A 26082-nucleotide genomic window follows, 5' to 3' on the forward strand; every position below is an offset into this window, starting at 1 on the left:
TTCAAAATGCCTTTACAGTTTTTCATTATACTTCCACTTGGACTGAAGTATACCTCTTCTAGTTGTAAAATAAGGTTTGTGTTCATCTGTCTGTGAACTGACATCTATCATCAACAAAAGAACCTGCGGACTGTCCGAAAATATTGTTGGATACGCGTCGGGTCTTCCAAAAGTAGTGCATTTTTGGAGGATCCGACATGGGTTCAACGGCATTTTGGAGAGTCCGCAACATAGAAAAGAACTACCAACTTCATTTGGAGAGAAAAGTATTCAAAGGCTAACCAACTACATATACTAGAAAGAAAGAAAGAAATACTTGCATAATTTAAGACTTTGGGGTGATGAACATCTTAACAGTCGCGCTTTCTGAAGATCTACAATGCAGAAAACATTCCGTCAAATCCTCATCACATTTTATCAAAATCGTATCACCCTCTTTATCTACATACGTGAAATCAAAACTTTCAATCGATGACTCGACCCTCTTTGCCACTTCCACTTCTAAATCCTTCATCTTAGAAGAAAGGGTTAGCTGCAATTTTAGCATCCTATCTCCATATTTCACCTTTGTAATCACAGCTGTACCATCTCGGATTTCTGTAACATGTGCTCCAACTTTAGCTCCATTAATTGTGTCTTCCTTGTTAGGAGAATCAGAAGATTGCTGGAATTTTGTACTACCATTGACATCTTCCTCAGCAGGGAGGATTGATTTCATTTTCGAGAGTGGGAGCATTTTCTTTTCTTCTCCTTATTCTTGGGTGGCCATCTAGTTATACCGTATAATCTACATATACGCTTCAGTGTTGATTTGCCAACTGCATTAGAATAATCCCAGGTACAAAAATGTCTTCAGTGAATCTTAAACTACAATACACACATATGATTTGGACTAAAGGAAAGGAGAAGATAAAGAAATCATATCAATTATCCAATCGATCAACTACGTCCCAATACTAGCTAGTTAGAGACCGCTAGGTGAATCTTCCGTATCCATTCACTCAATTTGGGTCCATTTCATTCCAATTACTGGTAAACAATTTACCTTTTAAGACAAATTTCGGGTACTCTAATCTAGAATCTCTTTAGATCTTAGACTTTACCTTGAAATGACATAGGAGCTTCTAACTAGATTAAAAGGACTCTTCACAAACATGGTGTAATACTCGGACCCCTCGAGCATATCTTAATAATGACTTGGAACATGTTGTGAACTTGATATTGTAATGAGTTGTATAGGTGCTGAAGTAGAGACGGAGTGTTTCATTGGTGAGCCCCACTTATTGTTCTATGCTTAGATATGCTTTCCTTTTTTGTCCTCAGCAAGAACTAAGCTAGACAGTTGTAATGACTCTAGAATATGATGGACTTGGAACTACATTAAGTGTTGGATCCTCAATTGTTATGTCTTAATTTGCTTATGTTAATCCTTGGTCCATACTAGCATTATGAGACAGATTAATGGATGTGGATATATTGTGGGCGGGCAAGCTGACTCACGCTTAGAGTTTGGGTTGTGAGGACTGAGGACCTTATATAAATATAACAACAATAACTAAACCTTAGTCCAAGTAGTTAGTATCATTTATATGGATCATTTGCTTCATGCGTACTGTTCTTAAAGAAAGAAGAAAGATACAAGCAGAAGAGTTTTGGAAAGAGTTTATGATACCTCCCAAACCATCGGCAGCGGCATCTTGAGTCATTGACGAACGGTCTTCAATTTTTTTGAGGTTGATGTTATGGTCCTGTTCTATCCTCTCTCTTTCTTTCTGAATCTCTGACTCAGAGGTAAATGTCCGTTTACCGTTTTTTCTTTTGTTCACAGCATTTGCTCCCTGCTTTGCCTGTCGTGTTGATAATTCCAGCTGCAGTTTTCTTTCTTTGTTTTGTGAGGTTTTAGCGCTAGTTGAAGATCCAGCGGAATTGCACTGTTCTTCACTTACAGCTATGCTATCCCTTTCAGCATTTATCTCATCAATATCCAAACTCAGTTGCTGATTTGTTTCGGAAGAAAAAGACTGCTGATTTGGTGTGTCAAGCAACATCAACTCTCCTCCATTTGGCAATGGCTCAACATTATGCAGTTCTTTAGTAGTTTGACAGATATCAAAAGAATCAAGTTCATCGTCAGAAGAAATCTTGATGACTTCAACAGGTAACTTCTCTCCAAAATCATGTCCGACTGCAACCTTAACGTGTTGCAACTGTTGTTTCGCCGTGTCCAAAACTAACTTCAGGAAGTCTTGTAGATTCCTATGCAGAAGCTCATTTGGGGGCAAGAAGAACTCTAGTATGAAAACATTGTCATCATTGCCCGGAGCACTTAAACAGATAGCAAAACAACTAGTTAAACCAGCTTCGCGAGCACAAGTTACCAAGGGGTATTCCATTATGCTCAACCGTGTTACATCTCGGCAAAAGCATGAAGATTTTGATGAGAAAGCCCTGCCAACAACACCATATCCTTCTAATATGTATTGAAGACCACTTGCATATTTGAATAAACTTAAGTTTTGGTTATTGTTGATTGCAATGTGTCGTTGTCTAACAGTGATAGCTTTTCCCGTGCACCATGAATCAGCAACACTGACCCAAATCTGAGCAAAGAGAAATTGATGTTTTTGACATACCACTTCGATTGCCTTGTATAATCCACCAAGAGCACATTGCCGGTCATCCAAAACCTGCCTTGAGACTGTCTTTGTTAATATGAATTCAAGATAGAGATATCACTGAAGCTTAAACAAAAGGAGCCAAAGGAAATGAATATGGTCCGAAGGGAGACATTACTGGAAAAGAGCTTGATCTACTGGACAACTTACTTTCAAATCAAGCAGACAATATGAATCTGGAGATTTCAGATCCACCACCTAAAAAATGAAGTCAAAAGTGGAAAAGAATAAACAGCGGTTGAATAATACAGTGTACAATTTTAATTTCCTCTTTTCTTGGCGCCTCTTCTTTTTCTATTCAGAAATGGTGAAAGGAAAACAGTGCATTAAAAGGGATCATGGATGCCAAACAAGATGAGCTAGAGGTTCAACATTTAAGGTTGGAAAAAGCTGAAGGTATGCGTAAAAACCTGGAGCATCTTGAAAATGGGCAAGACAGAGTTTCCACATATCCATTCTTTTGTTTGGTGACTGGTGACCAACTCAAGGACCCCGACAAAGGTGTCTCGAGATGGATCAAAGACAGGGACAGTATAACACCATTGTATGCTCCAGGCTACAGCATCATCCCGTAAAGGGAACTCTTGTTTGCTGTAATTCTTCATGTTTGTACATAGTTCAGGCAACCTATGTTTGAACACACGTCCGGGGGGACCAAGGTCATTTTCACATTGGGTACCGTTCTTCAGCTCAACAGGAATTGCATGGCTCAGGCACTTTTTCCTGTACGAACATAGTCCGTATTCAAGTCTGGTAAGACCAAAAGGCTGATCTGAAGTTGTTAGGAAAGTCTGGCCATCAATTACAATACTAGCCCAGTACTGAATAAGATAATTGCAGGACAATTTCTCTACATGTTGTAGTGCAATCTTAACTCTTTCCTTGATTGCCATGCGTTTAGTAACAACATCTGCAGCTGTGGCATACACAAATATTGTATTAGTACAAAGAATATTACTCCCAGGTTTTGTAAAAGGCTTGTAGCAACAATTTTACTGATTGGCCAAAGCAATTAAGTTACCTTTATCTAATTTAAGGAATTTTCTTGAATTCAAATCCGCGATACAGTACTACTAATGATAATCTCAGAGCCAGTACTATAAATTTTACGTCTGCCTCAATCTTTCACTCATACATGACAATCAGAGCCAGTACTATAAATTGTAATGAATTTTGGCCCATTGCCATTGGTAATAAAGAAAAGAAAACGATTGAAAAAAATTAAGTGTTTGCAGAGAAGTGACAGTAACAAAATTACTTTGACAAAAGGTTGGCATTTTCTCCTTAGCATACCAAACATATAGGTTTGCCAACTTTAGCACCAATTCAAAACGACAAGATAAATGGTTATCAGTACTATAAAGAATAGGTTGAGGATTCAAAGTTCAGACCTTTATATCCGGGATAAATTTTCAAGTGAATGAGAAGTTCTTCTAAGGTGTGGCAAGTACAAAATTCAATGGCAACCATGGTGGTGAATATCTTGTACCTAAAGTATGTAACTGAATTGCAACAATGATTCTCAAAATGGAAACAAATTGCTAGAATTTCCCAAAGAAGAAACAAAAAGAACCTAATTTTGAAGCAATGAGAGTGAAACTTGCAATGTGAGCAGCCCGGTGTACTAAGCTCCCGCTATGCACGGGGTTTGGGGAAGGGACGGACCACAAAGGTCTATTGAAACTTGCAATGTATTTTAGAAAATTCATAGCTGATTCCCATCCCATTTATAAATATCAACATTTTTTTATTTGATAATTGTGGTATCCGAGCGAGCTTAAGTGTATCCCGACTAATTACATGAGGTACTTGCTATCTCCCACCACTACAGGTATTGGGTAACGCTGTCTTGGATAGATATGAAGAAATCACCTAGTGTTTTTGCTTACGATAAAACAACATAATTTTAACCCACCAAAGCAAAGATTCTGTCCTCATTCATGGGCAAATAGGAAGTCCAACAATTCTTAAGGAAATGATTGTCAAAATGGATACAAAAAAAGGCAGTGCACCAAGCTCCCACTATGCGCAGGATCCAGGGCCGGACCATAAGGGTCTACTGTACGCAACCTTACCCTGCATTTGTGCAAGAGGTTGTTTTCACGATTCGAACCTATGACATCGTGGCCACATGACAACAACTTTACCAGTCACGCTAAGACTCCCCTTGCCATAATGGATACAAACTGCTAGAATATCCCAAAAGTATTAAAAAAGAACAAAATTTTGAAGTAATGAAGCTGAATTTGGCAGTGTATCTCAGAAAATACTTAGCTGACTCTCATCCCATGTATAAAGATCAAAATAATTTCAACCCCACCAAAAACCAAAAATTCTTCTTCCCTACAATTTATGAGAAAATCAAATATAGTAAGTTCTTACTGAAGGAGAAGTGATTCTGAAGCTGCTCTGCATCATCACGTTCACTCCAAAAAACCCATAGACCATTGGGTTGGCGGGACCAGGCTTGTTCACTGAACACACACTCCATTCTTGAAATCAAATAGTAACCAAACCGGTCTCTCTTTCCAAAGGTTCATATTGACTTTCTATATTTTGTGGCAAAGTTATCTCCACTTGCTACTAAAAACAAGTGTTGAAACAGTTGTTCTAGGCCAAATAAACCAAAAGATGTTTACTAAAATTTTTATCTCAAACTAGTTGCATGAAGTAATATTTTTGTTTCATAATTAATTTTGTGGGCCTAGATTTTATAATATTGAGGCCCACATTAATGTAAGAAGTGTTGAAAGAGTTGTTTCCGGTGAAAAGAACCAAAAGGTTTGTTTTACATAAATGGATGGGAAAGCACCGTCCAATTTTCTTTTCTTTTTTATTTAACCTTGCCATCTGGGCCCACATTCCACTAACTCATTTTGGTTCTTTGTCTAATTTAATTTAATTAGAATTAAATTAGTTAAAGATCATTTTTAGCTACGGTAAAAATTATTTATATTCGATAATCAAAAATAGATAAAATTTATATATTTTCTGTATATAACATAGAAAAATATATACATTTACTTTATTTTAATTTATGTGAACGTAATTTACTTTTAGTCTGTGCCAAAATGAATAGTCACTTTTGATTATTTGAAAACTTTATATAATAATTTATATACACACATGAATTAAAATGGAGGGATTATAATTTATATACACACATGAATAATTTATATTTGAAAACTTTATTTGGTGTTGTTGTTGGTTGCAGGCCAAACCGGTATCTCTTTCCAATTGTTCACATTGACTTTCCATATTTGGTGGCAAAGTTATCTCCACTTATTGCTAAACAAGTGTTGAAAATTTTGAGATAAAGGAGTGTTGAAACAGTTGTTTTTAGGCCAAATAGACCAAAAGATGTTTACATTAATGTAAGAAGTGCTGAAAGAGTTATTTTAGGTGAAAAGAACCAAAAAGGTTTGTGTAAAGACAGAATATCCTCTGCTCCTTCCTTCTTTCATTCTTTTGTTTTGCACAATTGCTCCATCCTTGTGTTGGTGTTAATCATCTATTTGATTTTGAATACAGTAAGGGGATCTACTGTAAGCATCTATTTGATTTTGAATTTCATCTCAAATTAAAGCTTAGTGTTAAATAGTTGGGCTACAGTGAAAATGGCAGGAAGAAATGAAGCATTCAGAATATGTGGTAGTGTATCCGAAGCATTGAGTTACATGCCATGTCCCCTGCAATACACTGAGCCTAACACTAAGAATGACCTCTGGGTATTTTGGAGCCAACACAACAACGAGTTTCCTTCTGTCTTCCCCAGCAGTAAGTACCTTTTCCCCTTTATGTCTAATTGGATTGGTATTTACACTATATATAATCTCCAGATTGTATGATACTCAACTCACTTGTTTGGAGAATGAAGCCTTATAGGGTTCTCTCTTTTTGTCCTTTCTTTTAGTTTTTACCCCTTGCTAGATCGGAGCCTTGGCGTAACTACTAAAGTTGCTTCCATGTGACCAGGAGGTTACGTGTTCGAGCCGTGGAAACAGCCTTTTGTAGAAACATAGGGTAAGACTGCATACGATACACCCTTATGGTCCGACCTTTCACCGAACCCCGCGCATAGCGGGAGTTTAGTGTGCTGGGCTGCCCTTGCTAGATTCTTGTGTTTGGTCAATGCATAGAAGTAGTGACACTCAATTCACTTTTTTTGCTTATTGATTTTCGGGAAAAAATTGGACTATCTGAATTCATTCATGTCAGATGGTGAAAGGTTAAACTTTTTGAGGTTAATCAAAGTTCACTTAGTTTAAATCACGAGGGTAGAAACTAGAAAAGTGACAAACCTTTTGGGACACATGGTTTAGTATGTCGAGTGTAAAAACTAGTAATTCATGTATATGTTATGGTACTCTCTCAAAACTCAAAAAGTTTTAAACTTTAATGTTATCAGAATAAGAAATAAGAAAATAGACTAATAATCAATCAAAGCTCTAGCTCGGAGCTACTTTTTTGGTACTTTTCTTCATCGATTTGTTGGAACATTAACTGCTGCCAAGGACTTGGTATAAGTTCACAATTTATGACGATCGATTCATGTCATTATTAAATTTTAAATAAGTCTTAGTGGTCTAAGAATTAGAGCAGTGATACTACAAAATTTTAAACATTTATTTTTAAATACTATAACTCTCACTCATGTTGTTGGTTTTTTAACATTTTACATATAATTATAAGGTATTCATGTTTTTACGTGCGAAAATTCTCTGAAGCAGAAGGTAGTAACAAACTTGCGACTCTATATGATATGATTGCAACATATCTATCTTTCTGAACGGGTCAAGTGACTAATATCATGAACAACCTTTTTACAGCTGCTGATACTACTATCTATCATGATACTATTAAGGAGAAAATCGCATCTGCTCTCAAGAATGCCTACATTTCTGACAACTTCGGATGCTGGTTGGTTCAATTTTGGGCACCTGTGACTACTAAAGATCAGGTTTTTCTAACAACTTGTGACCTACCTTTTGGTCTTACGAAACTCCATGAAGGACTTTGTTTTTATAGGTCAGAGTGTCTGAAATTTAGAATTCCTATTGTAACTGATTGTTCTGAGAATGAGTATCGACTTGGTCCTACTGAACGCGTGTTCAAACATGGTTTGCCTGAAATGAGTCCGGATATTTCGCGCTATTCAGTTGCTGATTTTCCTCAGCATGGCTCGGCTTTAATTGCTGGTTTAGGGAACTATTTGGCTGTACCGGTTTTTGAGCCTCTTAGTAATGAACGCGCTGGAGTACTGGAGATCATAGGGGATAAGAAGGGAAGCTTCTCTCAAGATTTTGTTCAAATGGTGTATGAGATGCTCAATGTATGGCTTTCCTCTCTACTTTTATTGCCATTTCTCTCTCTCTCTCTTCTAGTTTGTTTGCGTTAGTTTTACTGTAAAGAAAGGAAAGGTTGTTCGAAACTTTGCTTGATTTTAGTGTGGTAGCTAAAGTATTAAAAAAAAAAAACATGAATTTAGTGAAGAGTTTGGTCATGTTGTCACAATTACCACTTCAATTTTCTAGAGATAGATTAAAAGACGTTTTTTCTTCATAGGAGCTATGCCTAGTAGCCTACTAGTTTCTCATAACCTCTATATATTTCTCTGAGCATGGCATCTTGTTCTTAACAGAAGGTGGACTTGAGATCATCAAACATATATGGCCACCCCGACAAGAAGGTATGTTCATGAAGATGCTATATGCCTGAATTCCCAAAAAACAGGAAAAGAATATCTTAGACTAAACTAAAGTGTCCCTCTTTAACTGAAATAAACTAAAGCTCCTGTATCCACTATCTGTTTTTAGCAGGGCCTTAGAGGGCTAGAACGTGCCCTAAAAGAGATTGAGGAGCAGTTGAGTTTCATATGCAGAACACATCAATTACCTCTAGCTCAGACATGGCTACCTATCCTTGACGGAAGCAGCATTAAAAGATTCATGACTACAAAGGAACAGTTCTGCATATGCACATCAGCAGGCTACGAGTTCAGAGCTGCTTGAGATATGTTTCACTTAGGGAAGAGTCAGGGGGTTGTTAGTAAGGCCTTTTTAACCCGTAGTTCGTGCTTCTGCAGTGATATCACACAGTTAAGCATGATTGAGTACCCCTTGGCACATGTGGCACACAGAGTTGGATTACATAGCTCGTTTGCTATGTGTTTGCAAAGTTCCTACACAGGGGACTATGTATACCTATTGGAGTTCTTTTTACCCCAAGATAACAAGTCAGATTGCAGGAGTCCACAAACCATATTGAATATGCTATTGGCCTCGATGGAGCGACAATTTCGAAGTTTCAAGCTTGCTTCTGGACAAAAGCTGGGAGAGAAATTATCTGTCGAAATTATACCTGTTCCTTCAGATGATGGACTCAACTCTTTTGAGATATGCCATGGTGTGAAACCTTTGTCTGATATTGAAGCAGTAGCACGTCCGGGAAAAATAGAGTGGTTTGACCCATTAAACAGATTACTGAAAAGTGGAAATACAGTACATATTTGTCCTGAAAATATTGATCTAACAACATCATCAAGAACTGCTAACACTACAACAAAACTAACAAATGTGAGGGTGCTAACTAATAGAGTTGTTTCCAATAGCTCTGAGGAAGAAAGCATGATGAAGATATCCGAAGGACACCACAGAATTAACAGAGTAGTGCTTCAGCAATCAGTTGGTGCAAAAGTCAATGGCACTGAAACCACTCTTGGTAATAAAACTAAATTCTTTTAACAGATCTATTACATCTCTGATTGTATGTTGATGTTATTCTAAGTAAATTCTTAGTACATTTGCAGCCAGCCAATCTGCTCCAAATAGTCTTGGCACAAAGCATCTTGAAATTAACGACATGAATTGCTCCAGTGATCAGCTTCAATCTGCCAATGTTGCTGATAGACATTGTGAAGAATCCAGTGGAGGTGAAACCACAACTTCCTTGACTCATGCTGCAAAGCCCGCCACACAAGCTGTGGGAGTGCAGAACGAAAGCACCGTTCCAAGAAAATGTCCAAAGTTTCTACTCTCTGGGGTTCGTGGTGATGAGCTAGAAAGGTTAGCCAAGGTGTCTAAGTTTTATGATCGTGCGGAGCTCCAGGTTTGAGCTCTTTCCAAACAATCACTGACTTTCTAACAGTATCATTAAGTCAAAACTCAAAATTGTTGATTGATGCACATGATTTGTATTGATTTGATTCAAATTTGATTTGATTACTCTAGGTCAGCCATAGATTTGGAGATATTTATATCCTAGGTGAAAGTTCAACTATGCTGAACTTTGGCAACCGGTGGTTTATAGATTTGAGAGAAGACTGGGGGGATGGATGACAATACTTGTCAAAAAGGGGGAGAATCATGCTATAAAATTACAGTTTCATTTTCAGTGGGTAAGTTTGAAAGTTAATGAGAGACTTGTCGTGGGATGGAAAAATGGGAAAGGAGATGCCACTTTGCCCGGTGGGAGAAGGTATCAAGCTAAATATTCAAGGACTAGTCATTTTTATAAGACATTTCCACAATAGAAATGGTTATCGAGATTCAGATACAAAGAAGAGATTTTATTGATGTAAGCGATTCGTACAAAGTTCAGATGCAGTCAATATGGCTGGTTTTCTAAAGATGTCAAATTACCATGTGGGACGGGTGTACAAAAAGGTAGTGTAAAAGAAAGAGTGAACTTCTCAAAGTTCATGGGGTCTTTGAAACTAGTAATCGAATAAGATTTTGGCTAGATTTATGGTGTTAGGATACTACTTTAAAAAATAAATTTCCCTAAATGTCTCTTCTGACAACTTGAAATGCAACAATAGCTCAGTATAGAAACATAAGAAGTTGGTGCTACATGTCAAAAAACATAGAGGGGATACTAATCACCTTTTCAGTGTAGCTTTTTATTTAGAGTTAAAGTCTGTAACATACACATTTTTTAACAAGGCATTATTACTCATAAGAACAGTCGGGGAGGCATCTACTTGTTGGAGGACAATGATGATGGAGCAGGAGAAATTGTTTGCTGAGACGGCTCCAATGTTTAGATAATTTGGAGAAAGAGGAATGGCATAATTTTTGGAAGGCATTTAACATTTTCTCGTTAACCTTAAGAGTTTTTATGTAATCTGTACATTTGGTGTAATAAGAAGTAGAGCACTACACTTTGCATAAATAATATTTTTGTGATGCTTAGTTACTAGTTGTCATACATCTGTAACTTGTATGTTACAACTTTCTTGGTGCCTTATAATTAAAATTACATTTTTATTATTTTAAAAAATGGAAAAGGCAAGACCATTTTCGCAAATAATTCTTTGGGATTCTTACCAGAGAATGGAAGTTAGAAGAAGTGTAAAGAGAATTGTTCCAAAATTCAAATTCTTTGGGAAGAACATCATATCATCTGTCTTTTTCATGGTGTGGTGCATAAGCATAGGCATACACATTTATTCAAAAATTTGTTCCAGAGTAATTTCTAGAGAAGTGTGCTGATCATTTGTGGTTGTTTATCACAAACAGCCTCTCTACCTTTACAAGGTAGGGATAAGGTCTGCGTACAGCCCCCCTACCCTACTTTGTGGGATTATATTGGGTTTGTTGTTGTTGTTGTAGGTGAGTTCACACACAAACGACAGAAATTTTAAGGTTTCTACAGTTTTAGGTTCGGATTTCATTGTATTTGCAGGAATTTTTGCAGAAGTTACCAGAGCATCAACGGGGCGATGCCGTGAGTTCAATGGTGTATGAGGCTAATGCTAGAGTGAGGGATCCAGTTTATGGTTGTGTTGGAGCTATAGCATCTTTGCAGAACCAAGTTAGCCTTCTCCAAATGCAACTGGCAGTTGCTCAAGCTGAAGTGGTGTGCATGCAGATGACTATGGACATGGAAGAACCACAAAAACTGTGGGAGCCCTTGTGGTCATGATCTATGTTGCACAAACTCTTCAAAACAGCTGTCACACCTGTGTCGGATCCTCCAAAAAAGCACTGCTACACACACCCATCAACGTTTTCGGAGAGCTCGAGCAACATAGGTCATTATAGTAACTATGTTGCTTGACTAGGATGCCTGCCCATTCTTGTTTGCTATCAAGGTCTTTCTCTATTTTTCCCTCCTTATCCATACTGTACATCTTATAGCACATCTCTACCTGCCCTCCAAGAGATGATGTGGACCATTGTTAATCATATTGTAAATGTCTAAACATATAGTTATGAGCTATTATGACATGCAGTTGTTATGTGCTGAGTTGACACATTGTATATATATTAGTTTTCCTCTTTGCCTTTTTATTTATCTGCATTCTATGGGTTTCAGACCCCACTTATGGGATTTCGCTGGGCTGTTGCTGTTGTTCTGTGGGTTTCAGAATTGAGCCGATGCCCCAATCTTGTGCCATGTACGCGCTGACACATTGACTTTGCACTATATATAGATCGGACAGTTTAAATCTTGAACAAACTTTGTATTTAGTGCATTGATGTTTGTACCCTTTCTTTCATGGAAACTGCTCCACCATGATTGATATGTTTTCCTTTCTACTTTCTGTTCTTTCCTCTTGTTTATTTTGGCCTCCATGCTTGAACACCATGCTGGAGAAACAAATGTACAGTATTTTTTTTTTTTTGGGGGGGGGGGGGGGGGGTTAGACTTATCAAACTGACTTTCTTCCCCACTCTTTCAACATACAATCTGATGTAAAACTTGCAAATAATACCTGCTAAAACTATGCTCAAGTGAAGTTTGCTTTTTATAGATGTCTCTGTGCTATGTGTGTAGTGGCAAATTATGCAGACGTTTAAACATTAGTCTTTTCTCCAATAGGAGATACTATTTTACCAAGTAAATTTATGTGCAGGACTTAAAAAAACCAAGCTGCTCTTGGACATCAGCCCAAGTATCAGTATCACCTAAAAAAACATCAGACGTACTTCATCCTAAATCTCATCATTTGTTGAATTAGAAGTACAAGATTTTTCTTCACTTCACTGAACTCTTCCTTCCTTCCCTTGCAAAAAATATGCAGAGTAAAGCTGTGTACAACATACCCCGTGGTCCGGTCCTTCCTCGGACCCCGCGCATAGCAGTAGCTTAGTGCATCGGACTGCCACTTTTTTTTTTTTAAAACTGAACTCTTCCTTCCTTCTCCCTTCCTCACGGCACTACGCTTGCTTGAGTCATTTAGGCTACCAGATATTGTTTGGTTGCCATTTATTGGAGTTTGTAAGAGAACTTCCATTGGTGTTTTTACTTGTGGATGTTAACAATTTTGGATTAAGAAAACTTTGTTTTCAATCCAACTCTCACTAATTTTCACTACTTTATAAAATGTTTTCCATGTCTTTTATACATATGAAACATATTTCTTGAAAAATGAGTTCAAAGCTACTCAATTCACTTATGAGATACACTTAGCAATTCAGATGCGGGTGCAAATACTTCCATTCTGGATTGACATGGACAAGACGGAAAGCCTGTGGGCTAATTGCAACCTCCATTGTAACTTAACAAAATTTAATGTGCCATCACCTTTTGTCACTGGTCAGTATAGTTCTGGATGTTGCAAATAATAAGGCTCTTATGGTAAGAGCTCTAGTGGCATTAGGGGATGTACAACCATGCAGTTCTGTTTCTTGGGTAATTTGCTGCTAATTGGTACTGTAAGTAACAAAATCAAACATATTGAAAAATACTGCAATCTTATAGAGTAGTAAACTATATTGAGATATGAAGGATTTCCCTCAGAAAGTAGAACTAGATATAGGAATTGATCATGCTACTATTGACCTTGTGGATAGAAGAGTTGATCATGGCTACGACCGATTCCTTGCGACCACAAACATGAATCTGATAGAAGTATATTGGAATACATTCACTTCGATTCCTTGAAACCACAAGAGCAGAAAACTGATAAAAATTCCTCTTTGAAGATCTAAAATGCAGAAAACATTCCGTCAAATCCTCATCACATTTTATCAATATCGTATCACCCTCTTTATCTACATACGTGAAATCAAAACTTTCAATCGATGACTCGACCCTCTTTGCCACTTCCTCTTCTAAATCCTTCATCTTAGAAGAAAGAGTTAGCTTCAATTTTAGCATCCCATCTCCATATTTCACCTTTGTAATCACAGCTGTACCATCTCGGATTTCTGTAACATGTGCTCCAACTTTAGCTCCATTAATTGTGTCTTCCTTGTTAGGCGAATCAGAAGATTGCTGGAATTTTGTACTAGCATTGACGTCTTCCTCAGCAGGGAGGATGGATTTCATTTTACGAGAGGGGGAGCATTTTCTTTTCTTCTCCTTATTCTTGGGCGGCCATCTAGTTATACCGTATAATCTACATATACGCTTCACCGTTGATTTGCCAACTGCATCAGAATAATCCCAGGTACAAAAATGTCTTCAGTGAATCTTTAACTACAATATACACATATGATTTGGACTAAAGGAAAGGAGAAGATAAAGAAATCATATCAATCATTCAATCGATCAACTACGTCTCAATACTAGCTAGTTAGAGACCGCAAGATGAATCCTCCGTATCCATTCACTCAGCTCCCGCTTTGGCCTTAAGTTTTTTGCAAAAAAAAAAAAAAAAAAAAAATTGAAAACATTGTTTGGTTATAAAAAGTGACTAGTTTTTGGACGGTTTTTGGAGAAGAATTTTTCAAGTTTCAAAACGTGGTTTGAACTAGTTTTCTACTCACAAAACTTCAACTTCTTTTCCAGTAAAATGCATCACCAAACATAATTTCAACTTCCAAAAACCATTTTTCATCTCATCTTCAAAAGTTTTTTTTTTCCTAGTTTCAACCAAGTCTATGTCCGAACGCTAGCTCAATTTGGGTTCATTTCATTCCAATCACTGGTAAACAATTTACCTTTTAAGACAAATTTGGGATATTCTAATCTAGAATTTCTTTAGATCTTACACTTTACCTTAAAATGACATAGGAGCTTCTAATTAGATTAAAAGGACTCTTCGCAAACATGGTGTAATACTCGGACCCCTCGAGCATATCTTAATAGTGACTTGGAACATGTTGTGAACTTGACATTGTAATGAGTTGTATAGGTACTGAAGTAGAGACGGAGTGTTTCATTGGTGAGCCCCACTCATTGTTCTATGCTTAGATATGCTTTCCTTTTTTGTCCTCAGCAAGAACTAAGCTAGACAGTTGTAATGACTCTCTAGAATATGCTTCATGGAATCTATTACGGATTTGGGACTACATTAAGTGTTGGATCCTCAATTGTTATGTTTTAATTTGCTTATGTTAATCCTTGGTCCATACTAGCGTTACGAGACAGATTAATGGATGTGGATATACTGTGGGCGGGCAAGCTGACTCACGCTTAGAGTTTGGGTTGTGATACACTGGATCTTATATAAATATAATAACAATAACTAAACCTTAGTCCAAGTAGTTAGTATCATTTATATGGATCATTTGCTTCATGTGTACTAATCTTAAAGAAAGAAGAAAGATACAAGTAGAAGAGTTTTGGAAAGAGTTTATGATACCTCCCAAATCATCAGCAGCGGCATCTTCAGTCATTGACGAGCGGTCTTCAATTTTTTTGAGGTTGATGTTATGATCGCGTTCTATCCTCTCTCTTTCTTTCTGAATCTCCGACTCAGAGGTTAATGTCCGTTTACCGTTTTTTCTTTTGTTCACAGCATTTGCTCCCTGCTTTGCCTGTCGTGTTGATAATTCCAGCTGCAGTTTTCTTTCTTTGTTTTGAGAGGTTTTAGCGCTAGTTGAAGATCCAGCGGAATTGCACTGTTCTTCACTTACAGCTATGCTATCCCTTTCAGCATTTATCTCATTAATATCCAAACTCAGTTGCTGATTTGTTTCGGAAGAAAGAGACTGCTGATTTGGTGTGTCAAGCAACATCAACTTTCCTCCATTTGGCAATGGCTCAACATTATGCAGTTCCTTAGTAGTTTGACAGATATTAAAAGAATCAAGTTCATCGTCAGAAGAAATCTTGATGCCTTCAACAGGTAACTTCTTTTCAAAATCATGTCCAACTGCAACCTTAAAGAAGTGCAACTGTTGTTTCACCGTGTCCAAAACCAACTTCAGGAAGTCTTGTAGATTCCTATGCAGAAGCTCATTTGGGGGCAAGAAGAACTCTAGTATGTAAACATTGTCATCATTGCCTGGAGCACTTAAACAGATTGCAAAACAACCAGTTAAACCAGCTTCGCGAGCACAAGTTACCAAGGGGTATTCCATTATGCTCAACTGTGTTACATCTCGGCAAAAGCACGAAGATTTTGATGAGAAAGCCCTACCTACAACACTGTAGCCTTCTAATATGTATTGAAGACCACTTGCATATTTGAATAAACTTAAGTTTTGGTTATCACTGATTGCAATGTGTCGTTGTCTAACAGTGATAGCTTTTCCCGTGCACCATGAATCAGCAACACTGACCCAAATCTGAGCAAAGAGATATTGATGTTTTTGACATACCATTTCGATTGCCTTGTATATTCCACCAAGAGCACATTCCCGGTCATCCAAAACCTGCCTTGAGACTGTCTTTGTCAATATGAATTCAAGATGGAGATATCACTGAAGCTTAAACAAATAGAGCCAAAGGAATTAAATATGGTCCGAAGGGAGACATTACTGGAAAAGAGCTTGATCTACTGGACAACTTACTTTCAAATTAAGCGGACAATATGAATCCGGAGATTTCAAGTCCACCACCTAAAAAATGAAGTCAAAAGTGGAAAAGAATAAACAGCGGTTGAATAATACAGTGTACAGTTTTAATTTCCTCTTTTCTTGTCACCTCTTCTTTTTGTTCTTCTGAAACGATGAAAGGAAAACAGTGCACTAAAAGGGACCATGGATGCCAAACAAGATGAGCTAGAGGTTCAACATTTAAGGTTGGAAAAAGTTGAAGGTATGTGTAAAAACCTGGAGCATCTTAAAAATGGGCAAGACAGAGTTTCGAAAATATCCATTCGTTTGTTAGGTGACTGGTGACCAACTCAAGGACCCCAACAAAGGTGTCTCAAGATGGATCAAAGACAGGGACATCATAACACCATTGTATGCCCCAGGCTACAGCATCAGCCCGTAAAGGGAATTCTTGTTTGCAGTAATTCTTCACGTCTGTACATAGTTCAGGCAGCCTATGTTTGAACACATGTCCGGGGGGACCAAGGTCATTTTCACATTGGGTACCGTTCTTCAGCTCAACAGGAATTGCCCGGCTCAAGCACTTCTGCCTGTACGAACATAGTCCACCATCTAGTCTGGTAAGACCAAAAGGCTGATCTGAAGTTGTTAGGAAAGTCTGGCCATAAATTACAATACTAGCCCAGAACTGAATAAGATAATTGCAGGATAATTTCTCTACACGTTGGAGTGCAATCTTAACTCTTTCCTTGATTGTCATGCGTTTAGTAACAACATCTGCAGTTGTGGCATGCACAAATATTGTATTAGTACTTGTAGCCTAACCGGTAAAGTTACTGTCTTGTAACCAGGAGATCACGGGTTCGAGCCGTGGAAACAGCCTCTTGCATAAATGCAGGGTAAGGCTGCGTACAATAGACCCTTGTGGTCCGGCCCTTCCCCGGACCCCGCGCATAGCGGGAGCTTAGTGCACCAAACTGCCCTTCTTTACTTGTAGCCTAAAGCTACATTTAGGTAGTACAAAGAATATTACTCCCAGGTTTTGTAAAAGGCTTGTAGCAACAATTTTACTGATTGGCCAAAGCAATTAAGTTACCTATATCTAATTTAAGGAATTTCCTTGAATTCAAATCCGCGAAGCAGTACTACTAATGATAATCTCAGAGCAAGTCAAAAGAATAGGTTGAGGATTGAAAGTTCAGACCTTTATATCCAGGATAAATTTTCAAGTGAATGAGAAGTTCTTCTTCTAAGGTGTGGCAAGCACAAAATTCAATGGCAACCATGATGGTGAATATCTTGTACCTAAAGTATGTAACTGAATTGCAACAATGATTGTCAAAATGGAAACAAATTGCTAGAATTTCCCAAAGAAGAAACAAAAAGAACCTAATTTTGAAGCAATGAGAGTGAAACTTGCAATGCATTTTAGAAAATTCTTAGCTGATTCCCATCCCATCTATAAAGATCAACATTTTTTTTTATATTTGATAATTGTGGTGTCCGATTACACGGGTATCTGTTACCTCCCACCAGCATATGAGGTACTTGATAACAGTGTCCACCAAGGCTTGGACAAATACGAAGAAATCACCTAATATTTTTGCTTCTGATAGAACAACAAAACTTTAAACCACCAAAGCAAAAATTCTCTCCTCATTCATGGGCAAATAGGAAGTCCAACAATTCTTAAGGAAATGATTGTCAAAATAGGTACAAAAAAGAACAGGTAAGCTCCCGCTATGCGCATGGTCCGGGAAGGGCTGGACCACAAGGGTCTATTATATGCAATCTTAACCTGGATTTTTATAAGAGTCTGTTTACTCGGCTCGAACATGTGACCAGTGGCGGAGCCACCTTATAGGAAGGTCGCGGAAAAATATACTATGTAGGTGGGTAAAAAAAATAAATTTATGTATATATATATTAAGTATTGATTCCCCTTAATTTCCACTTATATATACTTAGCTGCAATTGGCAGTGTATCTCAGAAAATACTTAGCTGAATTTCATCCCATGTATAAAGATCAAAATAATTTCAAGCCCACCAAAAACCAAAAATTCTTCTTCCCTACAATTTATGAGAAATCAAATATAGTAAGTTCTTACGGGAGAAGTGATTCAGAAGCTGCTCTGCATCATCACGTTCACTCCAAAAAACCCATATACCATTGGGTTCACTGAACACACTCTCCATTCTTGAAACCAAATTACTTTCTTTTCTTTCTTTTTGAGGTTGTTGGTTGCAAGCCAAACCGGTCTCTCTTTCCACATGTCACATTGACTCTCTATATTTTGTGGCAAAGTTGAAAATTTTGAGATAAAGGAGGGTTGAAACAGTTGTTTTAGGCCAAATAGAACAAAAGGTTGTTTACATTAATGTAAGAAATGTTGAAAGAAAGAGTTTAGGTGAAAAGAACCAAAAGGTTTGTTTTACATAAATGGCCATTTGGGCCCACATTCCACTAACTCATTTTTGTTCTTTGTTTAATTTAATTTAATTTGTTAATAATTAGACAAAATTATCCGATAACAGTAAAAATATAAAAAATTCACATAATTTTTATACATAATATACATATATATACATTTTTATGTTTTTATTTTTTTTAAACATTATTTTGATAACATGTATATAGTCTCATTTTCCGTGCAAAGACATGGAATATCCTCTGCTCCTTCCTTCTTTCATTCTTTTGTTTTGCACAATTGCTCCATCCTTGTGTTGGTGTTAATCATCTATTTGATTTTGAATTTCATCTCAAATTAAAGCTTAGTGTTAAATAGTTGGGCTACAGTGAAAATGGCAGGAAGAAATGAAGCATTCAGAATATGTGGTAGTGTATCCGAAGCATTGAGTTACATGCCATGTCCCCTGCAATACACTGAGCCTAACACTAAGAATGACCTCTGGGTATTTTGGAGCCAACACAACAACGAGTTTCCTTCTGTCTTCCCCAGCAGTAAGTGCCTTTTCCCCTTTATGTCCAATTGGATTGGTATTTACACTATATATAATCTCCAGATTATATGATACTCAACTCACTTGTTTGGAGAATGAAGCCTTATAGGGTTCTGTCTTTTTGTCCTTTCTTTTAGTTTTTACCCCTTGCTAGATCGGAGCCTTGGCGTAACTGGTAAAGTTGTTGTTATGTGACCAGACGGTCACGGGTTCGAGCCGTGGAAACAACCTCTTCTAGAAATAAAAGGTAAGGCTGCGTATGATAGACCCTTGTGGTTCGGCCCTTACCCGAACCCCACGCATAGCGGGAGTTTAGTGTACCGGGCTGCCCTTGCTAGATTCTTGTGTTTGGTCAATGCATAGAAGTAGTGACACTCATTCACTTTTTTGGCTTATAGGATTTCGGGACAAAATTGGACTATCTTAATTCATTCATGTCAGATGGTGAAAGGTTAAACTTTTGAGGTTAATCAAAGTTCACTTAGTTTAAATCATTAGGGTAGAAACTAGAAAAGTCTTAGTGGTCTAAGAATTAGAGCAGTGATACTACAAAATTTTAAACATTTATTTTTAAATACTATAACTCTCATTCATGTTGTTGGTTTTTTAACATTTTACATATAATTATAAGGTATTCATGTTTTTACGTGCGAAAATTCTCTGAAGCAGAAGGTAGTAACAAACTTGCGACTCTCATTCATGTTGTTTTCAGAGCACTCCATGAGTATTCTTAATTGTTAACTTGAGCTTGTGTTTATTACTCCTATAATCTATGCAATCATGTTAAAGTTCTACTTTTGGTTCTTTTATGTGTATAACTAGTGCAAAATTGGTGGAGCTGCTTATTTGTTTCATCTATTATCTCTTACTAATTTATATTCCCCAGGATTTGATAATGATAATATTTGGTTACTCAGATAATATGAATGACTTTTAAGTTTTAAATGATTTGGATTGAGAAAGGGGACCATGATGTCTTTGAGCTTATGCAACCGCTTCCGCTTTACATTGTTGTGTTAGGTATTTGTCCTGATTTTCTTACCATATTTGCTTTTCATATCTCTCAAAGGAAAGGGCAACATATTTACCATAATTAGGTTTTTCTTATTGTAGAAAGAAACTTTAAATCTCCCATATTTGGCTAGTCCCTTTTCCCGGGGGAAAAGGTTTGGACTTTTATAAATTGAGGATCCTTCTTCTCCTTTAGTAGCATCCACCATGTAGCCATAAGAGGTTTGAGAGTCTTGTTTAAGGGGAGAACTTTTTGGGACAAGTGTTACATTGTCACTTGTATTTGTCTCTTTGTGAGGTTGTTCTCTTGATATTTTGTACTCTCTTTGATATAGTGGATTGCTCATCTCCGCCGTGGACGTAGGTCAGTTGACCGAACTACGTTAAAAGTTTGTGTCTCTTTTGGTATATTTCTCTTTTGTTGTCTGATTTATCGTCGTTCAAGATTTGCTTAATTAGCTTCTGAATGACACCTGATTATTTCGATCCTCTCATGTTGAACATCTAAGGAGTTTCGATTGAGAACCTTAACCAGTTTTTCAATATGATATGATTGCTACATATCTATCTTTCTGAACGAGTCAAGTGTCTAATATCATGAACAACCTTTTTACAGCTGCTGATACTACTATCTATCATGATAGCATTAAGGAGAAAATCGCATCTGCTCTCAAGAATGCCTACATTTCTGACAACTTCGGATGCTGGTTGGTTCAATTTTGGGCACCTGTGACTACTAAAGATCAGGTTTTTCTAACAACTTGTGACCTACCTTTTGGTCTTACGAAACTCCATGAAGGACTTTGTTTTTATAGGTCAGAGTGTCTGAAATTTAGAATTCCTATTGTAACTGATTGTTCAGAGAATGAGTATCGACTTGGTCCTACTGAACGCGTGTTCAAACATGGTTTGCCTGAAATGAGTCCGGATATTTCGCGCTATTCAGTTGCTGATTTTCCTCAGCATGGCTCGGCTATAATTGCTGGTTTAGGGAACTATTTGGCTGTACCGGTTTTTGAGCCTCTTAGTAATGAACGCGCTGGAGTACTGGAGATCATAGGGGATAAGAAGGGAAGCTTCTCTCAAGATTTTGTTCAAATGGTGTATGAGATGCTCAATGTATGGCTTTCCTCTCTACTTTTATTGCCATTTCTCTCTCTCTCCCTTCTAGTTTGTTTCCGTTAGTTCTACTGTAGAGAAAGGAAAGGTTGTTCGAAACTTTGCTTGATTTTAGTGTGGTAGCTAAAGTATTAAAAAAAAACATGAATTTAGTGAAGAGTTTGGTCATGTTGTCACAATTACCACTTCAATTTTCTAGAGATAGATTAAAAGACGTTTTTTCTTCATAGGAGCTATGCCTAGTAGCCTACTAGTTTCTCATAACCTCTATATATTTCTCTGAGCATGGCATCTTGTTCTTAACAGAAGGTGGACTTGAGATCATCAAACATATATGGCCACCCCGACAAGAAGGTATGTTCATGAAGATGCTATATGCCTGAATTCCCAAAAAACAGGAAAAGAATATCTTAGACTAAACTAAAGTGTCCCTCTTTAACTGAAATAAACTAAAGCACCTGTATCCACTATCTGTTTTTAGCAGGGCCTTAGAGGGCTAGAACGCGCCCTAAAAGAGATTGAGGAGCAGTTGAGTTTCATATGCAGAACACATCAATTACCTCTAGCTCAGACATGGCTACCTATCCTTGACGGAAGCAGCATTAAAAGATTCATGACTACAAAGGAACAGTTCTGCATATGCACATCAGCAGGCTACGAGTTCAGAGCTGCTTGTGATATGTTTCACTTAGGGAAGAGTCAGGGGGTTGTTAGTAAGGCCTTTTTAACCCGTAGTTCGTGCTTCTGCAGTGATATCACACAGTTAAGCATGATTGAGTACCCCTTGGCACATGTGGCACACAGAGTTGGATTACATAGCTCGTTTGCTATGTGTTTGCAAAGTTCCTACACAGGGGACTATGTATACCTATTGGAGTTCTTTTTACCCCAAGATAACAAGTCAGATTGCAGGAGTCCACAAACCATATTGAATATGCTATTGGCGTCGATGGAGCGACAATTTCGAAGTTTCAAGCTTGCTTCTGGACAAAAACTGGGAGAGAAATTATCTGTTGAAATTATACCTGTTCCTTCAGATGATGGACTCAACTCTTTTGAGATATGCCATGGTGTGAAACCTTTGTCTGATATTGAAGCAGTAGCACGTCCGGGAAAAATAGAGTGGTTTGACCCATTAAACAGATTACTGAAAAGTGGAAATACAGTACATATTTGTCCTGAAAATATTGATCTAACAACATCATCAAGAACTGCTAACACTACAACAAAACTAACAAATGTGAGGGTGCTAACTAATAGAGTTGTTTCCAATAGCTCTGAGGAAGAAAGCATGATGAAGATATCCGAAGGACACCACAGAATTAACAGAGTAGTGCTTCAGCAATCAGTTGGTGCAAAAGTCAATGGCACTGAAACCACTCTTGGTAATAAAACTAAATTCTTTTAACAGATCTATTACATCTCTGATTGTATGTTGATGTTATTCTAAGTAAATTCTTAGTACATTTGCAGCCAGCCAATCTGCTCCAAATAGTCTTGGCACAAAGCATCTTGAAATTAACGACATGAATTGCTCCAGTGATCAGCTTCAATCTGCCAATGTTGCTGATAGACATTGTGAAGAATCCAGTGGAGGTGAAACCACAACTTCCTTGACTCATGCTGCAAAGCCCGCCACACAAGCTGTGGGAGTGCAGAACGAAAGCACCGTTCCAAGAAAATGTCCAAAGTTTCTACTCTCTGGGGTTCGTGGTGATGAGCTAGAAAGGTTAGCCAAGGTGTCTAAGTTTTATGATCGTGCGGAGCTCCAGGTTTGAGCTCTTTCCAAACAATCACTGACTTTCTAACAGTATCATTAAGTCAAAACTCAAAATTGTTGATTGATGCACATGATTTGTATTGATTTGATTCAAATTTGATTTGATTTGATTTGATTACTCTAGGTCAGCCATAGATTTGGAGATATTTATATCCTAGGTGAAAGTTCAACTATGCTGAACTTTGGCAACCGGTGGTTTATAGATTTGAGAGAAGACTGGGGGGATGGATGACAATACTTGTCAAAAAGGGGGAGAATCATGCTATAAAATTACAGTTTCATTTTCAGTGGGTAAGTTTGAAAGTTAATGAGAGACTTGTCGTGGGATGGAAAAATGGGAAAGGAGATGCCACTTTGCCCGGTGGGAGAAGGTATCAAGCTAAATATTCAAGGACTAGTCATTTTTATAAGACATTTCCACAATAGAAATGGTTATCGAGATTCAGATACAAAGAAGAGATTTTATTGATGTAAGCGATTCGCACAAAGTTCAGATGCAGTCAATATGGCTGGTTTTCTAAAGATGTCAAATTACCATGTGGGACGGGTGTACAAAAAGGTAGTGTAAAAGAAAGAGTGAACTTCTCAAAGTTCATGGGGTCTTTGAAACTAGTAATCGAATAAGATTTTGGCTAGATTTATGGTGTTAGGATACTACTTTAAAAAATAAATTTCCCTAAATGTCTCTTCTGACAACTTGAAATGCAACAATAGCTCAGTATAGAAACATAAGAAGTTGGTGCTACATGTCAAAAAACATAGAGGGGATACTAATCACCTTTTCAGTGTAGCTTTTTATTAGAGTTAAAGTCTGTAACATACACATTTTTTAACAAGGCATTATTACTCATAAGAACAGTCGGGGAGGCATCTACTTGTTGGAGGACAATGATGATGGAGCAGGAGAAATTGTTTGCTGAGACGGCTCCAATGTTTAGATAATTTGGAGAAAGAGGAATGGCATAATTTTTGGAAGGCATTTAACATTTTCTCGTTAACCTTAAGAGTTTTTATGTAATCTGTACATTTGGTGTAATAAGAAGTAGAGCACTACACTTTGCATAAATAATATTTTTGTGATGCTTAGTTACTAGTTGTCATACATCTGTAACTTGTATGTTACAACTTTCTTGGTGCCTTATAATTAAAATTACATTTTTATTATTTTAAAAAATGGAAAAGGCAAGACCATTTTCGCAAATAATTCTTTGGGATTCTTACTAGAGAATGGAAGTTAGAAGAAGTGTAAAGAGAATTGTTCCAAAATTCAAATTCTTTGGGAAGAACATCATATCATCTGTCTTTTTCATGGTGTGGTGCATAAGCGTAGGCATACACATTTATTCAAAAATTTGTTCCAGAGTAATTTCTAGAGAAGTGTGCTGATCATTTGTGGTTGTTTATCACAAACTGCCTCTCTACCTTTACAAGGTAGGGATAAGGTCTGCGTACAGCCCCCCTACCCTACTTTGTGGGATTATATTGGGTTTGTTGTTGTTGTTGTAGGTGAGTTCACACACAAACGACAGAAATTTTAAGGTTTCTACAGTTTTAGGTTCGGATTTCATTGTATTTGCAGGAATTTTTGCAGAAGTTACCAGAGCATCAACGGGGCAATGCCGTGAGTTCAATGGTGTATGAGGATAATGCTAGAGTGAGGGATCCAGTTTATGGTTGTGTTGGAGCTATAGCATCTTTGCAGAACCAAGTTAGCCTTCTCCAAATGCAACTGGCAGTTGCTCAAGCTGAAGTGGTGTGCATGCAGATGACTATGGACATGGAAGAACCACAAAAACTGTGGGAGCCCTTGTGGTCATGATCTATGTTGCACAAACTCTTCAAAACAGCTGTCACACCTGTGTCGGATCCTCCAAAAAAGCACTGCTACACACACCCATCAACGTTTTCGGAGAGCTCGAGCAACATAGGTCATTATAGTAACTATGTTGCTTGACTAGGATGCCTGCCCATTCTTGTTTGCTATCAAGGTCTTTCTCTATTTTTCCTCTTTTTTCCCTCCTTATCCATACTGTACATCTTATAGCACATGTCTAACTGCCCTCCAAGAGATGATGTGGACCATTGTTAATCATATTGTAAATGTCTAAACATATAGTTATGAGCTATTATGACATGCAGTTGTTATGTGCTGAGTTGACACATTGTATATATATTAGTTTTCCTTTTTGCCTTTTTATTTATCTGCATTCTATGGGTTTCAGACCCCACTTGTGGGATTTCGCTGGGCTGTTGCTGTTGTTCTGTGGGTTTCAGAATTGAGCCGATGCCCCAATCTTGTGCCATGTACGCGCTGATACATTGACTTTGCACTATATATAGATCGGACAGTTTAAATCTTGAACATACTTTGTATTTAGTGCATTGATGTTTGTACCCTTTCTTTCATGGAAACTGCTCCACCATGATTGATATGTTTTCCTTTCTACTTTCTGTTCTTTCCTCTTGTTTATTTTGGCCTCCATGCTTGAACACCATGCTGGAGAAACAAATGTACAGTATTTTTTTTTATTTTTTTTGGGGGGGGGGGGGGGGAGGGGAACTGACTTTCTTCCCCACTCTTTCAACATACAATCTGATGTAAAACTTGCAAATAATACCTGCTAAAACTATGCTCAAGTGAAGTTTGCTTTTTATAGATGTCTCTGTGCTATGTGTGTAGTGGCAAATTATGCAGACGTTTAAACATTAGTCTTTTCTCCAATAGGAGATACTATTTTACCAAGTAATGAGAATTCTATTGGTGCAGCTTTGGAGTTCTTTACAGCTTTTCTATCAGGAATGATTGAGTAACAGATAATTTGTTGATTTTTTTGGCAATTATAATATTATTTTTTACCAAGT

General features: G+C 37.5%; 4 protein-coding genes across 17 annotated transcripts; 2 read left to right on the forward strand and 2 right to left on the reverse strand.

Moving 5' to 3' along the window:
* Window positions 1–233: 233 nt before the first annotated feature.
* On the reverse strand, window positions 234–5314 carry LOC107806732 (protein NLP7-like). Of its 2 annotated transcripts, XM_016630956.2 has the most exons (5): window positions 5058–5302; window positions 3086–3591; window positions 2826–2873; window positions 1673–2687; window positions 234–818 (listed from the first exon to the last, which is right to left on the reverse strand). In XM_016630956.2, exons 1-5 carry the CDS (start codon window positions 5164–5166, stop codon window positions 715–717), a joined length of 1782 nt encoding a protein of 593 aa, XP_016486442.2. In that variant the 5' UTR covers window positions 5167–5302; the 3' UTR covers window positions 234–714. The 2 variants fall into 2 exon arrangements, with proteins under 2 accessions (XP_016486442.2, XP_016486443.2); XM_016630957.2 differs by lacking the exon at window positions 2826–2873 and having other exon boundaries at window positions 5058–5314.
* A 573-nt stretch (window positions 5315–5887) lies between these two features.
* Window positions 5888–11968, forward strand: LOC107806729 (protein NLP7-like). 8 transcript variants are annotated; one of them, XM_075237488.1, is made up of 9 exons: window positions 5888–6095; window positions 6288–6452; window positions 6589–6698; window positions 7505–7635; window positions 7880–8007; window positions 8317–8364; window positions 8495–9395; window positions 9484–9782; window positions 11361–11968. In XM_075237488.1, exons 7-9 carry the CDS (start codon window positions 8690–8692, stop codon window positions 11598–11600), a joined length of 1245 nt encoding a protein of 414 aa, XP_075093589.1. In that variant the 5' UTR covers window positions 5888–6095; window positions 6288–6452; window positions 6589–6698; window positions 7505–7635; window positions 7880–8007; window positions 8317–8364; window positions 8495–8689; the 3' UTR covers window positions 11601–11968. The 8 variants fall into 8 exon arrangements, with proteins under 8 accessions (XP_075093589.1, XP_075093588.1, XP_075093586.1 ...); XM_075237487.1 differs by having other exon boundaries at window positions 7505–8007; window positions 8492–9395; XM_075237485.1 differs by having other exon boundaries at window positions 7505–8007.
* A 1337-nt stretch (window positions 11969–13305) lies between these two features.
* On the reverse strand, window positions 13306–18730 carry LOC107830958 (protein NLP3). 4 transcript variants are annotated; one of them, XM_075237494.1, is made up of 5 exons: window positions 18458–18730; window positions 16625–17125; window positions 16364–16411; window positions 15211–16225; window positions 13306–14053 (listed from the first exon to the last, which is right to left on the reverse strand). In XM_075237494.1, the coding sequence occupies exons 2-5, from the start codon at window positions 16631–16633 to the stop codon at window positions 13431–13433; spliced, it is 1695 nt and encodes a 564-aa protein (XP_075093595.1). In that variant the 5' UTR covers window positions 16634–17125; window positions 18458–18730; the 3' UTR covers window positions 13306–13430. The 4 variants fall into 4 exon arrangements, with proteins under 4 accessions (XP_075093595.1, XP_075093596.1, XP_075093594.1 ...); XM_075237495.1 differs by having other exon boundaries at window positions 17553–18730; XM_075237493.1 differs by having other exon boundaries at window positions 16625–18730.
* Window positions 18731–18987: 257 nt separating this feature from the next.
* Window positions 18988–25417, forward strand: LOC107817704 (protein NLP7). 3 transcript variants are annotated; one of them, XM_075237499.1, is made up of 8 exons: window positions 19172–19311; window positions 19448–19557; window positions 20938–21068; window positions 21184–21440; window positions 21747–21794; window positions 21922–22825; window positions 22914–23212; window positions 24800–25417. In XM_075237499.1, exons 4-8 carry the CDS (start codon window positions 21240–21242, stop codon window positions 25037–25039), a joined length of 1692 nt encoding a protein of 563 aa, XP_075093600.1. In that variant the 5' UTR covers window positions 19172–19311; window positions 19448–19557; window positions 20938–21068; window positions 21184–21239; the 3' UTR covers window positions 25040–25417. The 3 variants fall into 3 exon arrangements, with proteins under 3 accessions (XP_075093598.1, XP_075093599.1, XP_075093600.1); XM_075237497.1 differs by lacking the exon at window positions 19448–19557 and having other exon boundaries at window positions 18988–19311; window positions 20938–21440; XM_075237498.1 differs by lacking the exon at window positions 19448–19557 and having other exon boundaries at window positions 18988–19311; window positions 20938–21440; window positions 21925–22825.
* The last annotated feature ends 665 nt before the right edge of the window (window positions 25418–26082 follow it).

This window comes from Nicotiana tabacum, chromosome 18 (assembly GCF_000715075.1).
Source record: "Nicotiana tabacum cultivar K326 chromosome 18, ASM71507v2, whole genome shotgun sequence".
NCBI classification, from domain to species: Eukaryota; Viridiplantae; Streptophyta; class Magnoliopsida; order Solanales; family Solanaceae; genus Nicotiana; species Nicotiana tabacum.

Coding starts and splice junctions, on each gene's coding strand:
- LOC107806732 (XM_016630956.2), bottom strand. CDS start 5,166: ATGGAGTGTGTGTTCAGTGAACAAGCCTGGTCCCGCCAACCCAATGGT. Junction 3,592..5,057: donor TCAGAATCACTTCTCCTTCA/GTAAGAACTTAC, acceptor TGTATGCCACAG/CTGCAGATGTTGTTACTAAA. Junction 819..1,672: donor CGCTGCCGATGGTTTGGGAG/GTATCATAAACT, acceptor ATTCTAATGCAG/TTGGCAAATCAACACTGAAG.
- LOC107806729 (XM_075237487.1), top strand. CDS start 8,690: ATGTTTCACTTAGGGAAGAGTCAGGGGGTTGTTAGTAAGGCCTTTTTA. Junction 9,396..9,483: donor TGGCACTGAAACCACTCTTG/GTAATAAAACTA, acceptor GTACATTTGCAG/CCAGCCAATCTGCTCCAAAT. Junction 9,783..11,360: donor ATGATCGTGCGGAGCTCCAG/GTTTGAGCTCTT, acceptor TTGTATTTGCAG/GAATTTTTGCAGAAGTTACC.
- LOC107830958 (XM_075237494.1), bottom strand. Junction 16,226..16,363: donor ATTGTCCGCTTAATTTGAAA/GTAAGTTGTCCA, acceptor GTCTCAAGGCAG/GTTTTGGATGACCGGGAATG. Junction 14,054..15,210: donor CGCTGCTGATGATTTGGGAG/GTATCATAAACT, acceptor ATTCTGATGCAG/TTGGCAAATCAACGGTGAAG.
- LOC107817704 (XM_075237497.1), top strand. CDS start 19,152: ATGGCAGGAAGAAATGAAGCATTCAGAATATGTGGTAGTGTATCCGAA. Junction 19,312..20,937: donor TCCTTCTGTCTTCCCCAGCA/GTAAGTGCCTTT, acceptor ACCTTTTTACAG/CTGCTGATACTACTATCTAT. Junction 23,213..24,799: donor ATGATCGTGCGGAGCTCCAG/GTTTGAGCTCTT, acceptor TTGTATTTGCAG/GAATTTTTGCAGAAGTTACC.